At 32.1% G+C, this 16,913-nt stretch overlaps 1 protein-coding gene across 1 annotated transcript; it reads right to left on the minus strand.

Annotated features, from left to right (window-relative positions):
• Positions 1-403: 403 nt before the first annotated feature.
• LOC145108635 (ribonucleoside-diphosphate reductase large subunit) lies at positions 404-5,615 on the minus strand. Its single transcript, XM_079045688.1, has 16 exons — positions 5,249-5,615; positions 4,861-4,922; positions 4,682-4,769; positions 4,152-4,415; positions 3,747-4,064; positions 3,476-3,646; positions 3,291-3,383; positions 3,049-3,198; positions 2,871-2,957; positions 2,439-2,603; positions 2,230-2,349; positions 1,623-1,825; positions 1,190-1,339; positions 953-1,100; positions 778-861; positions 404-701 (listed from the first exon to the last, which is right to left on the minus strand). The coding sequence occupies exons 1-16, from the start codon at positions 5,474-5,476 to the stop codon at positions 597-599; spliced, it is 2,436 nt and encodes an 811-aa protein (XP_078901814.1). The 5' UTR covers positions 5,477-5,615; the 3' UTR covers positions 404-596.
• Between the last annotated feature and the right edge of the window lie 11,298 nt (positions 5,616-16,913).

The raw sequence follows: 16,913 nt of genomic DNA on the forward strand, positions 1-16,913 counted from the left end.
ATTATGTATATGCCTGGAATTTGATTTGGTTTCTTTGTTAAAGCTATTGATTAGCTTGGGCACAAAATTTCAAACCTGATTCGCTCAAGCTCATTGTGTTGGCTGAACCATTTGGATGTTATACCAAAGTTTGGAGGGTATAATGGTCCACTTTGGCTATTTCGAGTTAATGAAGACCGAGGTGTTGTTTTAAGATTTTAGAGGTTATAGAAGTCCTTTTGGTTGTTGTCACGTGTTGTAGTTTAGGCTTCGTAATATGATTTGGATCCTTATAATGTTTCCCTTATATGTTTTTTTATAAGAATTGTTTCCAAATAACAGAAAAATGAACTATATTTAACTCTAAAAAAAATAATAATACTACGAGCAATCTCAATAGAAAGTTGAAAACAGATAAACGAAGTAACACTTAAATTTAAACATATTTATACCATATTATATAATAATCCAAGTTAAACGTTAAACCAAATACCCTCATCTCACATACCAATATACACAAAATACTTCTCAAACACCTAAAATCCTAAAAAAAAAAAAAAAAATACAAGACTTAACATTCCATAAGTTTCAAACATTAATCAATTATTCAACAACTTTTAACTTCCACACGCCATGCATTCCTCACGATTCATCAAAGAACACACCATTTGTGACATTTTTGTGTTATCATCTTCTTCACCAGTTGTTGCCTTTATATTTTCCTACATTCATTCCAATTACTTTAGTCTATACAATTTAATAAAAAAAATGATTTTAATAATATAAATCATAAGTTACCTTGAGAATAGAAGTATCAACAGTGAACTTAATGGCATCAGCTGCAGCCCTTGATCGCAAATAATACATTCCAGTTTTAAGCCCCTGATACACAACATTAAACATAAATCATTTCTTGTATGTACAAATAATAACAATTTTAAAATTTAAAATTTAGTTTGAATAGTTTTAGTACCTTAGACCAAGCATGAAAATGCAAAGAAGTGAGTTTGCCAAAGTTGGGTTGATCCATATGAATGTTTAAGCTTTGACTTTGGTCAATGTAGCATCCTCGGTCAACTGCCATGTCAACCAAAGTCCTCTGCTTGATCTCCCAAACAGTTCTGATTTATATATATTATGTTTTCACATTAGAATGAGGTTTAAAAAAATAATAATAACAAATAAAAGGAAATGGAGTTTTAAATCATACTTGTAAATAGCTTTCAAATTCTCAGGGATTTCAGTAATTTTCTGAACAGATCCATCTTCATAAATGATCTGATTCTTGAGAGTTGGAGACCAAAGCCCCATTTCAGTCAAATCATACAATAAATGTTTGTTCACTACAACAAATTCACCACTGCAAAAAAAGAATTTGTTAAATTACAATTTACAAAAATAAAATGAATAATTTAGCATCTTTTCATTTTGCTAAATAATGAAATGAAGTGAATAAATTGGCTAAGGAATGGAATAGGTGATTCCATTCCATTAGATAAAACAAATGGTTTTTTTTTCATTTTTTGATTCTAATGGAATGAACCATTCCATTCCTTTCTTGATTCCTTCATTCCATGGGAATAGACCATTCCATTCCTTCCATGATTCCATTATAAAAAAACAATGGAATCATAATCACTCACCTTAAAACTCTGCGACTGTAGATATTGGAGGTGTATGGCTCAAAGCACTCATTGTTTCCAAGAATTTGACTAGTTGAAGCAGTTGGCATAGGAGCTACAAGAAGGGAATTGCGTATTCCATTCTTCTCTATCATTGCACGAAGAGCATTCCAATCCCACAAATCAGAAGGTGTCACTCCCCACATGTCTGGTTGCAGAATTCCCTAAAAGTTACATTCCACAATAATTAATCATAATTATTAACAACTATTTATTAAAAAGTAAAAATCAAAAATCACAACTTTCCTTAATTTCAAAACCCATAAATTTATTTTCTTTGTTGATTCACATTGGAATAGAAAGTTGCAACTCTAAATCTAACAATGCAACTTCTAAAGACTCAAACCCTAGTTTGTTTCCAGGGGTAAAAAGGTAATTTCAAAACCCATATCACAACTTTCCTTAATGTCAAAACCCATAAATTTGTTCTTTGTTAATTCACATAGGAATTAAAAGTTGGAAACAATGATTCTTCAAAAAACTAAAACCCTAGTTTGTTTATGAAAAGGTACTGCTTTAGGGGTAAAAAGGTAATATAAACATACAATCCAAAGAGATTTTCACATACCTTACTAACAGGACTTCCAGGATATGTTTCATAAGTGCCTTCTTTTGCAGCTAATTCAGATGAAGCTTTGAGGGCATGGTAGTAAATTGTCTCAAATATGTCTTTGTTCAGTTGTTGAGCCTGGATTTCAAAAACAAAATATATATGATTAGAATTGAAAAGAAGAAAACAATTTGAGGATTAAAAATAAAAAAGAAGATAAGAATTACCTCTGGTGAATCAAATGGCATACCAAGCAAAATAAAAGTATCTGCAAGACCTTGAACCCCAATACCAATGGGCCTGTGTCTTAAGTTTGACCTTTTTGCAGTTTCAACAGGGTAGTAGTTAACATCAATGATTTTGTTGAGATTTATTGTAACAACTGATACAATCTGCACAACATAACACATGTATAGATTTATAATCATGATGAAATTACAGATTATAGAGATAATAGCAAGAAATAGCAATGTACTTTCATTAATTTATTTGTTATAGCATTCTTTACTCCAATTATCACATGCTATACATTTTAAAGTAGAAATCAGTAATAGTAAGATGCTATATGTTATAACAAATAAATCATTGAAAGTGTGTTTGCTATTTCTTGAATTTACTTCTTGATTCTAAAGCATAAGACATGAGTTTTAGAGTCAAACCTCAGCTAATTTGTCAAAGTCAAAGTATCGGTTGCCAGAACCTTTGCTACCAACAAGCTTTGATGGTTGAGATTCAGCTGGAACTCCCTGAAAGAGATGATAATTGAAACTTAAAATGAAAAATAACAAAAACACAAATATTATAATCATATTTAAGAACATATTATTAAAATAATACCTTCTCCCGAACATATCTTGGTAATGCAATGGATGCCAGATTACACACTGCAGTTTCAGTTGGACTTGTGTACTCGATAATTTCAGTACACAGATTTGAAGACTTGATTGTTCCAAGATTCTGCTGATTGCTTTTTCTATTACAGGAATCCTAATAAGAGCAAAAAAAAAAGTTTTTTTTATTACAATGTGAAAATTAATATGAAGAAAAAAACATAAGTATTCAAAAGTTTGTAAAACTACCTTGAATAGCATGTAAGGAGTTCCAGTTTCAATTTGGGATTTCAAAACTTCAAACCAAAGACTTTGTGCCTGAACAACTTTCTTAGCTTTCCCCTGAATTTGTACAAAAGAATTTCATTAACTGATAGAACTGGTATAAAAAACGAATTTATTCATAAAATGTTTGATGAAAATGATAGTTTTACCTGTCTTTCATATTGGGTATAGAGGTTTTCAAAGTCTTTACCCCAACAATCAGCCAAACCTGGAGCCTCATTTGGACAAAATAAAGACCAAGTTCCATTACTTTGAACTCTTTCCATAAAAAGATCAGGTACCCAAAGAGCATAGAACAAATCACGAGCACGTTGTTCTTCCTGCAAGATTTTTTAATCAAGTTTAAAACTTTATGCATCCCCATTATGGTTTTTCAATTTAACTTTTAAAGGGTATTGACAATTGAAACAAATTTGCTACCTTTCCATGGTTTTTCCTCAAATCAAGAAACTCAAAGATATCAGCATGCCATGGTTCCAAATAAACAGCAAATGCACCCTTTCTTTTACCACCTCCTTGGTCAACATATCGAGCAGTATCATTAAACACACGCAACATTGGAATAATACCATTAGATGTTCCATTTGTGCCACGTATGTAACTTCCAGTAGCTCTGATATTATGAACAGAGACACCAATACCCCCTGCTGATTTGCTGATAACAGCACATTCTTTTAGAGTATCATAGATGCCTTCAATGCTATCATCTTTCATGCATATCAGGAAACAGCTACTCAACTGCAAATTACATAATTAACCCCATGTGAGAAACAAATAAAAATACAAGTTAATGAAACAAAGAAAGGTAAAGATAATTATTCATACTTGAGGCCTGGGTGTTCCAGCATTGAAAAGGGTGGGAGAAGCATGAGTGAACCACCTCTGTGACATTAAATGATAAGTTTTGATTACAGAATCAATGTCCTCTTTATGAATCCCAACTGCAACTCTCATCAGCATATGTTGAGGCCTTTCCACAACATCCCCTTCTATCTTCAAGAGATAAGACCTCTCAAGGGTTTTAAAGCCAAAATAATCATAGTCAAAGTCTCTGTCATAGATAATCTCACTGTCTAACTTTGCAGCATGCTGAAACAAAAACAATTCATACATAAATAACCAAATAAGAAATCAGTATAAAATTTATTTTATTCATAAACTAGCTTTCTCGATAGGTGTTAAAGACTAGATCCCCACATCAGAACAGACAAACAAGTACATAAAGGGACATCAGTTCTGAATTATGCTGATGGCTATGTAGCCAGCAGTAAATATGGTCTAGAAGCTACTGATAGATCAATAACATCAGAATTAAATCCCAAAACAATTATAGTGTATTGATGAGCATGTGTCACCTTCATGATGATTTCATAAACATCATCAGCAATAAGAGGAGCCTTCTGCCCAGATCTGTCACTGATATGAGAGTACATATCTTTGATCCTGCAATGACAACCGATATTTATAAAGATCAGGGTCTTAAACACTGATATGAACAAAACTGTGTTAATTAAGATAGATCGAGTTCACTTACGTTTCAGAAAATGATTTCTTAGTGTTCTTGTGCAGATTTGAAACAACGATCCTTGCAGCCAACTGTATGAAATGCAAATTACAGATAAAAAAATTATTAGCAAATCAATTGGTTAATGATCATATTCAAACAAGAAGAAAAGGTTTATCCTAGTTAATTTCATCAACAGATCCTAAAAAACCCTGATCGAGAACTCTCAGAGAAAAGAGGAGATGTTAGCTAATATCAACTACAAACTTGAAAAAATAGCGAATCCACGCTGTGCGATTCAAATGTTTTGAGGATCTAACTAATTGCTGCCAATTAAAGAACAAATTATCATATCCTATCTTAAAAACAAAATAATTGAGACCAAATGAACAATTAGAGGGCGAGTATAAGAACTTACGGAAGCATAGTCGGGATGGTTGGCAGTTAGAGCAGCGGCGGTTTCCGCGGCAAGTTCATCAAGCTGGCTGGTCGTAACACCCTTGTAAACACCAGCACACACCTTCTGGGAAACAAGCACCGGATCACAGTGTTCAATGCTGAGTCCATAACTGAGCTTCTTCAATCGCGCAGTGATTTTATCAAAATGCACAGTCTCTTGACGCCCATCTCTCTTCACCACATACATGTTTTTGAGAGTAATTGAGAAGGGGGTTTCTTGTAACCGATTGTAGATAACAGGAAGAAGGCTACTACTATGGATTATATAGCATGGGGAAGTGTGTGTGTGTGGGTGTGGAGGCGTTTGAATTTTGGAATTAGGGTTTCCCTCAAAATTTAGGCTTTCCCGCCAGTTGGATAGGCGCGGGTAAATTTGGTAGGTGTGGAGCTGTCTTCGGAGTTTGGGACCACTTGCTTTTGCTTTAATTATATGGTTCTTTATAAATTTATGAATATCAAAACATTTCAACACATTTAATTATATGGTTTGTCCCAAAAACAAAGAAAATAATCTTGAAACTTAAGCATGAGTTCTAAAACAAACACATGGAGGTAATAATGTTTATTTGTGACTTAAATGTGTTGATTCTTTTTATTCAATAAATGATATAATTTATTTATTGATAGCTATTAAAATAGATAATATTCTATATATCACAAAACTAGTTGGTATTAGGTAACTACAAATTAAAAGAATGAAGTAATCTTTTATTTGTGTAGAAATGTTCGGTCAAAAATAATCGTATGTTTTTAAGTAAATGATTTAAACGTGTATTCTGAACAAAATTTATTCGTTGATTCGAGATTTTTTTATAAAAATAAAAACTAAATTTTCTAAAATCTTTAAAACTCAGTTGTCAAACATATGAAAAAATTTAAGTCCAAACTTTATTTTATTTTTTAGATCCAAGAAAATTTACAATTTTGCAATTTATCAATATTTATGTAATATTGTCTAATAAATACATAGTCGAACACACTATAAAGTAATTTAGATCCTAATAAATACATAGTCGAACACACTATAAAGTAATTTGTCTAACACATGGGTTGTAATAAGTTGTAACTATACAACACTTATTTTATTGTTTTTGCGGGTTTTGGGTGATTTGAATTTTGAAGAGCATATTCGGTTACTTATATAGCTTCTTTGGCACTCTTTGTGTTTTTGGGTTAGTAATGGCTTCTTTGGCACTCTTTATGGTTTTTGTTTTTGGCGCCATTACGCTAGCCTCATTCACATTATAAACCTGACTATTTTTTCTCATTTGCCTTTTTGTTTTTTATTTTGAATCTTTTCTAGAATACGATGGTACTATTTCTTGAATTCTTTTAAATTTTTCTGTTTATTTTAATAAATATATGTAAAACAGGCCGGACATTTAGTTAACAATTAAAAGAAAAAACTATTTATTTACATTTATTTACAAAGCGAACAAACATTAACATTTTTTTAATTGAGGGGATGAACATGAAGAGATTTATCGGTCGTGTATTCATTTTTTTAATAGTGAGTTTAGTAGAAATTTGAATTTCAAAAACTTCTTTTCGGCCCTTCGGCATCTGTCCATAAATGGCGAAAGAGTAAAATAAATAAATTCATATACTTGTCACGAGTAAACCAAACTACCAAAGTATAAATGAGAGTACTTTTACTTTAATTTTAACAGAGGTTATGTTTATAAGTTAGTTTACTTTTTTATCTATAAAATAGTTTAAAAAGCTAACTTATTAGTTTTTTTAAAAGGTATCTAAACTAGTTTTTCATGAGTTTTTCTATAATTTTCCAAATATAACTTTAATTAATTATAAATATTATATTTTTCTAAATGTCTTTTATGTCATTTTATATATTTCAGCTAGTTTTTATCAAATATCATTTTTTTTATTAGTTAGCTTATAAGCTAGCAGTTATCTCTTCAACTAACAGCTATTTTTTCAGCTATTAGCTAACTTCTCACCTACTACGTCAAACATAGTCTAAGAAATAATCGATCAAACATAGTCTAAGAGATAATCGATCAGGAAAACTAATTGCATATGTTAAGTTGTTATTGTTAACGTTTTGAAATGTTATTATTTTTATTAGAGCAATTTTAATGCAAGATTTAAAAAAAAAAAACTTTTTACTAGTCGTTTAAAAGTTATGATCTTCTAGTGAAAAGTTTTTTATCCAATAATTCATTGTCAAAAGATAAAAAAGTTTTATGCAAAGTTTATATATATTGGAGTAAAAAAAGTTATTAATTTAGTGAAAAGTTTTTTATCTAATAATTCATTGTCAAAAGATAAAAAAGTTTTATGCAAGTTTATATATATTGGAGTAAAAAAAAGTTATTAATTTGCTAGTGGAAAATCTAATACAGCAACATTTTATAAAAATTTATGTATTTGAAATGCTATTATATCAATTTTTTATTTTTTTATTTATTAAAACTGTTATAGACATTTTCTAATGATTAACCTTTTCAAAAAAGATTATAATTTTTTTTATCTTTTTCTCATATGTTATTTAAACTTGTCTTATATAATTTTTCAAATTTTAATACTACATCATATTTTTTAACAATAACATATTAATATTTTAAGTATATTACAACAATATTTTTTAAATTTCTGTATTTGTATCATTTAAAAAAAAGGCTAGACAATTTTTTGATCGTTTTATATATATAATTAAAATTGACAGAATCAATAAAACTACTAAGAGGTTCGAGTTTCTTAAGTGGTTTAAGTGAGGGCTCTACAAAAGTCTCATCTTTTATTGTAAAAGTTTTACAAAAGCATGTTTAAATAGTAAAAATGTCTTACAAAAGATTATCATTAGAGATATTTTTATTAAGGGTTTGTTTGACCATACGAATGATTCATGTCTGAATCATTTAGGTGTTGTTTTTCTTAAAGACAAAATATATGCAGTATGTGAACCATATTTGCATAACATCTTATGTGTATCAAAAGTTATTGAACAAGTTGTTCGAGGATAAATTGGGGAACATCATAGAAGTGTACATCGATGACATGGTTGTCAAGTCCAAGAAAATTGAAGATCACCTCAAAGATCTAGAGGAGACTTTCAACATCTTGGACAGATAAAACATGAAGCCCAACCTCTCAAAATGTCAATTCGGGATTCAAAAAAAAAGCAAGTTCCTATGATTTATGGTCACTAAAAGATGCATAGAAGCAATCTCGAAGAAAATCAAGGCAATCATTAATTAAATACCCCAACATCAATTAAGGATATCACAAGCAGAGTCGCATCCCTAGATAGATTTATCTTTGGATCCTCATAAAGATGTAAGTTGTTTTATGACATCCTAGAGAAAAACAAAAGATTCGAATGGACAAAGTCGGGAAACTAATTGGCATCCTCTTCTTAGAATCTTCATAGAATTTAAGGAATACTCATCCTCAACCCCATTGTTGGTAAGAACAATAAAGGGATAATTGTCATTCATATACCTTGCAGTCTCTAAGGACGCTATGTGTGACAACCATCAAATTTCGGTCAAGTCAAAGTCAAACAAAGTCAACTAGTCAAACCGGTCAACTCCATTAACCCTTGTATGATAGGGTTTACGTTATGTAATCACTGTACAATTCGCTATTTTAATGAGAAAACATCATTTGGAAAGTTCATGTGTTTGATTTTCCTTAGCCTTAACAGTGCTAAACAATGAACCAAAGCGATAAAACACTATTGCACAATCATCGGGATTGTGTAGGACACTAAATCATGGTTTAACGGGGTCTATGGACCTTGCGTTGCGAAGCCGGACACTCAAAAAGATCACAAACGAAACCTCTCTCAATCTCATTCAAACCCTACTCAAGATTACTTGACGCTAATAGGATCGAAACTCATACACTACGATATAAATTGACGTTAATAGCAACATAGTATAGTACAACGTTATAACTATAATCAAATTAAATTATGATACCATATTAAAATCAAATCAAAGTATAATGCTCTAATTAAATTTAAAAGAATCAAACTTGAATGCTATAATTAAACTTCAAATCAAAGTAGATTGTTATAATCAAATAATAACTCATCTTTTATAAAACTCCATTTTTATAAACTTTACATTAAATTTTATAAAACTCTACTTTTATAAACTTTACATTAAATTTTATAAAACTCTTATATTAATTATGTAAAAGATGCTTGTGTTAGTGGGAAATTATGAAGACCACCAAAAGCAAAAAGATTATTCCCATGGTCTCCCACTCACACCTCCCATCCACTTTCCTTTCATTTTTCTCCCAACACATTATTCTCTTCACCACTTAAACCTTCTCTATTCTTTCTCTCACTCTCAATCTCGAAATTCATCCAATAAATACTCATATTTCAGCCAAGAACAATCTATTATACTCAAATCTTCATCCCTCTTGAAGCATTCATCAATGTATGTTGTTAAAAGTTTCATATTCATACAAGAAACAAATTAAATCCACCAAAATATCTAAAACTCATTTTATGCATAAACCTGGTTTTTCTCAGAATCCCATCAATAAATAAAGAAGTTCTGGAAATTTTCAGAAAATAACTTATTTTTATTGAATTACTATAATTATTGCAATAAAGTAGGGCAATAATTCACATAAAATACTTTTTGCATTCAATAAATTTTGAGAAAATTCTGGGATGACCTGTATACTGATTAAACATGATATATGAAGTTTAATGCATTTATATTACTTTTTACTATTAATTATGATTTTATTGATTAATTAATAATGAAATATATAAAAAATACTTCCCATAGTCACAAATATCTGAAACTTATACACTGAGCTCTACATCATGTTATAAAACTATGGTTAATTTTACAGATTTTTTGAGAATCATTTACTATTTTTCCCGAATTTTGTGTTGTTTAATCATTAAAATATTAAATAAATACTAAAACAGTTCAGAAAAATATACAAATTTTACAGTAATTCATATTGTATGAAATAATGATTTCCTAATAATTTCATAATTTTTCAATACTGTTTACTATTTAAAACTATTTTCCTAAGTATTTAAGCATGTAAAAATGCATTTTAATGATTATTTCATATAAATAATTGTTAAAATCTGTAAATAATTATAATTGGGCAAGTTATTATTTTAATAAGAAATTATTAAAATCTGGCCTAAATTGAAAATATAAATTAATTATGCAAAGTAAGTAATTCAATTTAAAATTCATTTAACAAATAAATACCTTAATATTATAATCAAAATGAATTATTGTTAATTCATCTAATATATGAATATGTGTCTAATTATTTGTATTAATACTCCATTCTCGTTTAGCAGTTCCTAAACCAAAACTATTAATTATATTAGGTTCTACGTCATTTTGACCCGAATCGTCTATCGTACGACACACACATTTCGTTTTGGGACTAATGTGAGTAATCTACCCCATACTTTATAATTTTCAATACTTTTGGGGTGTATCATGTGGTTCTAATATATTCCAACTTCATTTTATTGTTTTATCACAATTGAGACATTGTTGGGACATTTATACGTGAGTCATTAATTGTATAACTATTGTTTGTTTACGCTACATGTGCTTGTAGTGCATTACCATTTTTAGTCTAATCTCCATGACTATGCCCGTATTCTTGAGGTACGTTATGGACAATAATAGCGCTATTGGGTTGACCACCCCGCCTTGGGACGCTAAGGTGATTGATCGCACGTGGTTGAGTGTGTATGATGATTAGATGCTCCATCCTATATATATTTATATATATATACATATGTATATATAGGGTGAGGACTTATTGTTGTTGTTATCATTTGTTAATCAATTTTTTATTTATAAACCGTTATCTCAAATACAATTGTTTGCCGACTTCAAAAGAAAACAAATTTCCAATTATAAAGGTTTCAACTTCACAATTTTCTCTACTAAAATTAGATTACTCACCAACTCTCGTAGTTGACCTGTTTTTACCCATGATGCAGATTTGAAGAATGAAGTTGATGAAAAATAGGTTGTGCCTTAGAAATCCACAAGACTATTTAAATTTGATGTAATAAATGTTGTTCATATTTGGATTTGTATTTGTATGTTGTGGATCTTGTTTGCATACTTAGTACTTAATTGAATCTAATCATATTATAACATAGTTGTCATGAGACTTTGAACAATATATCACGCCTCGATCGATTCCGACAAGGATCGGGGTGTGACAGATTGGTATCAGAGACCTTGACTATAGGGAATTAGGTTAATTGCCTTGACCTAGTCTATAGCCTCTAGGGTCCTCTCGTATGCTAGTTTATAAAATGCACACACAACTGCATGCAATTCACACTTAGAAAATCCTAGGAATACCTTTGTGTGTTAATTGCTCCCTTATGTGCATACGTATTACTCCTGACACTTATATGTGTGCATACACTTGTGAATATTCTCCACTTTCTCTGAAAATCACACACATACTCAAGTTGTTTAACAAAATGTATATACATATATGTATTCCTTAGAGCTCATAGGAAATTCAAAGTCATCCACTCTAGTTGGGTAGGATCATAGTAATGGACGCGTAGTAACTGGAAGGGGGAGGTGTCGGTAGCCCGAAAGTCCTGACTAGGTAAGCATTCGTATACATCCCAATCAACCGAGGGACCAGTTTGCTTATCTGGGGACCAAAGGCGAGAGTTCCCAAACCTATAGGCCAAAGCGCGTCATTCACATTACTTTTGAGCCATCAAAATACCCGACCTTATCAAACGTATCCGAAAGGATACACTCCAAAATGGCCAACTCATTGGACTATTAAGTTCCCTAATGGGCCTAGAAGTGGGAAATAAATGTGAAAACTTAGTTTTGTGGGGGCCCACGCAAGTGCTACATGTTTCACATTTAGTAACCATGGAAAGCCCAAAAGGTGCCCAACACTCCTAACCATGGCCCAACAAGTGTTTTACAATTATTTTACCCAACAATGTCTAAAAAAAACTTTATTTCCCTAATCAATTTACAAATAACTCACAAGTCCATATGCGTGTTTCTCATAGTTGACATGTTCCTTGTTTGGTTGTGGACTTAGGGTAGACTCATTAGGATCAACAGTCTAATAAAATTTTAATTACACATAACTGGGGGCATGTCGAGTGAATCTTAGGAGTGGATCAGACATGGAACAAATCACAATATTATAATCAAGTTATTCCTACTAAATTCATAAGTCTATTTATATATACCTCTGGTATAGAGTCGTCAGCGTAGTCGTGTCGGCAATCTAGAATATAGCTAAATACATAATACAAACTATAATACCCAAATTATACAAAATATTCTGCATAAAAAAATCAATAGACAAACACAATGAAACTAAAAAGGGTATCGATCTATCAAGAGAAAAACACATACAATGTAGATTAAAATCCACTAATTATAACAAAATGGCTAAAAGAAAAGGTAAGAACTAAGGATTGTTAAGTCCTCTCTTCTTATAAATAGTTTTGAAGCAAGCTTGCCTAAGCTTCTTTGTTCTTTCTGTCAATTCCATACCTGGCAATTTCTCCATCATCTTCTTGTGCCCTGCTAACGTCTCTACCTCCTCCTTTAATCCCAACTCCTAGTTTTTTTAGGTAGATGCAATATATTTTTCGTGTGAGTTCATAAAATTTACAATGAGTTAAGTTTATGTAAATATAAATCAGAAATCGTAGTAAAACAATTGATTCGATGTGGCATATGCCTAGGGCCTATGTTTATGTTATAAAGAAACTAATAATTAAAATTTTAGAAAATACCAAAACTACTTTGGTTACCAAGTGCATGCATACATGCATGAGTAATGTATAGAAGGTTATTATCGTAGTTTACCTTGGCATTTTGAATGAGGGATTGAAGGCTCTTAAGTTTTCTATGAGGCCATCTGTTTATGTTTAGCTCTCTGCATCTTTTCTTCAACAATGTTAACCCTATCCCTAGTTCCTTTGCTGCCATGATTATCGGCATCTCAAAGTACTTCGCTATCTCTTCAAACTCCAATGGTCTCAATCTATTTGCCACCTTCCGGCCACCGTGATCAGTGGTGGTAGCACTAGAACTACCTGTAGCCTCACCACCGGATTTACAGTCTTCACTGAAACTAACCAATGGTAAATTACCATCCTCCCAACAATCCCATAAGCTTATGTCTTCAAGGGGATCAAGATCATGAAACTCATTTCTAGAAATGATGTTTTGATCTTTGTTAAGTACTGTGGAAACATTCTGATCGAGCACTTCATGCGATTTTTCCGACAACTCGAAATCCTGATGGTTGAGCAGGTCACCACTGCAAAAATCAAACCATGTTTTGATCAATATAAACAAAATCACTTTTCTGTGCGAAAGATGGTGTAATGAGTGACATTTATATATACCTGAACAGATCCTGATGATCAAAGTACTGAAACCGATCGAGGTCATCTATGGGGTTTTGATGATCTGCAGGCGGATCCATTTGTGAGGGAGAAGTTAAAGAGTCGCGGTAAGAATGTGCTGATTTATATAAGGGAAGTGGGAGAAGTAACGAATAACAAATAAAGAGGAAATGAATGGTCTTTGAGCCGTAACCTTATTCTGTGATGATTTATATAAGGGAAGTGGGATAAGTAATAAATAACAAATAAAGAGGAAATGAATGGTCTTTGAGCCGTTACCTTCTTCTGTGATGATTTATATAAGGTAAGTGGGAGGAGTAATAAATAAAAAATAAAGAGGAAATGAATGGTCTTTGAGCCGTAACCTTCTTCTTCAATTCACACACATATACGTATATGTTACTGCAAATTAGGACTTTTGTGCCTCATGCATTTAATGCATCACATGCCTACTGCATATTCTTGACTTTGAAGCTACGTACCAGTTTCGAATTTCCCCAGTAGCACACTTTTCATTAGAAAGTACTCCAAGTCTTCACACATGCAAATTATGACTTGAGTGTCGCTATAGGTAACTAATAAAACTTTATTTTTTTTAACCCCTTAAATATCAGTACAAGCATCTAACATCGACATTTAAATTCTAAATTTCTTTTTATTACTAAAACTAGCATCTATTCAAGTCTATAAACCATGAATCTTGGGAACACGGCAAAACCCAAATAAGTCTTATCATCTATGTAAAAACTCAGGGTTTTTACCAGTGAATCTATCAGTAGCGGAGCTTGAACAATTAACTTGGGGGAGGGGGGCCGAAAATATTATAAACTGAAATTAACAAAAAAAAAAAATCAAAATCAAAATTTGAACAATAACCAATAACTCATTTAACAATAACCAAATCTATAAGTTCATAACTTATAAATCAAATTGGAAAATCGCCAAATCACAAATGACAGCCAAATTAAAAAGAAACTCAGTAAGACAGTAGTAACGCATAAATAGGCAACGGATTGACTGAAAACAGCAGCAGCAGTGCAATACGCCAACACCAACAATCAACAATCTTACTATCAGAAAAGAAAGAACAGCTGAACAGGATATGGGTCTCGGGATTACATACCTGATTTCTGTGAAGTGTGAATAGGGATTTGGGCATTAGGCGATGGCGATTGGCGAGAGTGAGACCAGGCGACTGACTTGGCGAGACAGCGAGAAACGAACAGCAGGCGAGATAGGCAGCGAATTGGGCAAATAGGGATGAATCGATTTTGATTTCTTGATACCGGGCTTGGTAACACTTGCCTATAACCCAAGTGGGGTAATAAAGTGGATGTTCATTTGAGTTGGCCCAGTAGGCAATGTGGGCCTGAAGAGCCGAGGCATGTTATCTATCCACTGTCGAGAGAGAAGAGTTTTTGCAGCTCTGTGAAGCCAGCCTGACGCATTGCCTCTTTCTCTAAGACCCAAGCCTAAGCTCAAGCCACATGAATCAACTCTCGACTTGGATCGGGCAAGAGTATTGGACCATTCTGATTAGGAATCGGGAGGGGCCAAAGCCCAAGTTTGAAGATAGCAGGCTTATAACAATTTTATTTTGAACTACAATTCCTACTCCTGGCCCCAATAATACTACGCCCCTGGAATCTATGATGGCTAGTGTAAATGTTATGGTCATATATCATTAAGATTCTATGGACTTAGAATGTGTGATTCCGCCTCATTCCCTGTTCCTTGTTTGGTTGTGGGCTTAAGGCGGGGTCACCCATCCAAAATGCCCTTGCAATCTTAATGATATACGACTAGTTTACGCCAATCGACTATAAAAGAACTAGTAGGACTTATAATGCAAATTTCGTCAAAATTTGTTGAAACATTCGTAATGATGGAACTCGCTAACTACGTTATAAAATATTCATACTGGTAATACCAAGGATAAAACAGGGAGTATAAAAGCACACATTGAATACTCTATCATCCCAAAACAATAAACTCCTTTTAAATTGACTCAGTTCAAGTTACAATAAGAAATTTCCAAGGTCGTCATGTGACATCAGGAGGGTTGTTCCTCACCATAATCAATTTCTTGTACTACGCAAAGTTTTCCACATCTTTTTTCCAAACTCTTGAAGTCCCAATCAAAATGCAAATTTCGGGACGAAATTCCCTCTAACGGGGGGATGATGTGACAACCATCAAATTTCGGTCAAGTCAAAGTCAAACAAAGTCAACTAGTCAAACCGGTCAACTCCATTAACCCTTATATGATAGGGTTTACGTTATGTAATCACTGTACAATTCGCTATTTTAATGAGAAAACATCATTTGGAAAGTTCATGTGTTTGATTTTCCTTAGCCTTAACAGTGCTAAACAATGAACCAAAGCGATAAAACACTATTGCACAATCATCGGGATTGTGTAGGACACTAAATCATGGCTTAACGGGGTCTATGGACCTTGCATTGCGAAGCCGGACACTCAAAAAGATCACAAACGAAACCTCTCTCAATCTCATTCAAACCCTACTCAAGATTACTTGACGCTAATAGGATCGAAACTCATACACTACGATATAAATTGACGTTAATAGCAACATAGTATAGTACAACGTTATAACTATAATCAAATTAAATTATGATACCATATTAAAATCAAATCAAAGTATAATGCTCTAATTAAATTTAAAAGAATCAAACTTGAATGCTATAATTAAACTTCAAATCAAAGTAGATTGTTATAATCAAATAATAACTCATCTTTTATAAAACTCCATTTTTATAAACTTTACATTAAATTTTATAAAACTCTACTTTTATAAACTTTACATTAAATTTTATAAAACTCTTATATTAATTATGTAAAAGATGCTTGTGTTAGTGGGAAATTATGAAGACCACCAAAAGCAAAAAGATTATTCCCATGGTCTCCCACTCACACCTCCCATCCACTTTCCTTTCATTTTTCTCCCAACACATTATTCTCTTCACCACTTAAACCTTCTCTATTCTTTCTCTCACTCTCAATCTCGAAATTCATCCAAGAAATACTCATATTCCAGCCAAGAACAATCTATTATACTCAAATCTTCATCCCTCTTGAAGCATTCATCAAGGTATGTTGTTAAAAGTTTCATATTCATACAAGAAACAAATTAAATCCACCAAAATATCTAAAACTCATTTTATGCATAAACCTGGTTTTTCTCAGAATCCCATCAATAAAATAAGA

Source organism: Lactuca virosa, chromosome 4 (genome assembly GCF_052849685.1).
Source record: "Lactuca virosa cultivar CGN04683 chromosome 4, Lactuca_virosa_CGN04683_v6, whole genome shotgun sequence".
Taxonomy (NCBI): Eukaryota; Viridiplantae; Streptophyta; class Magnoliopsida; order Asterales; family Asteraceae; genus Lactuca; species Lactuca virosa.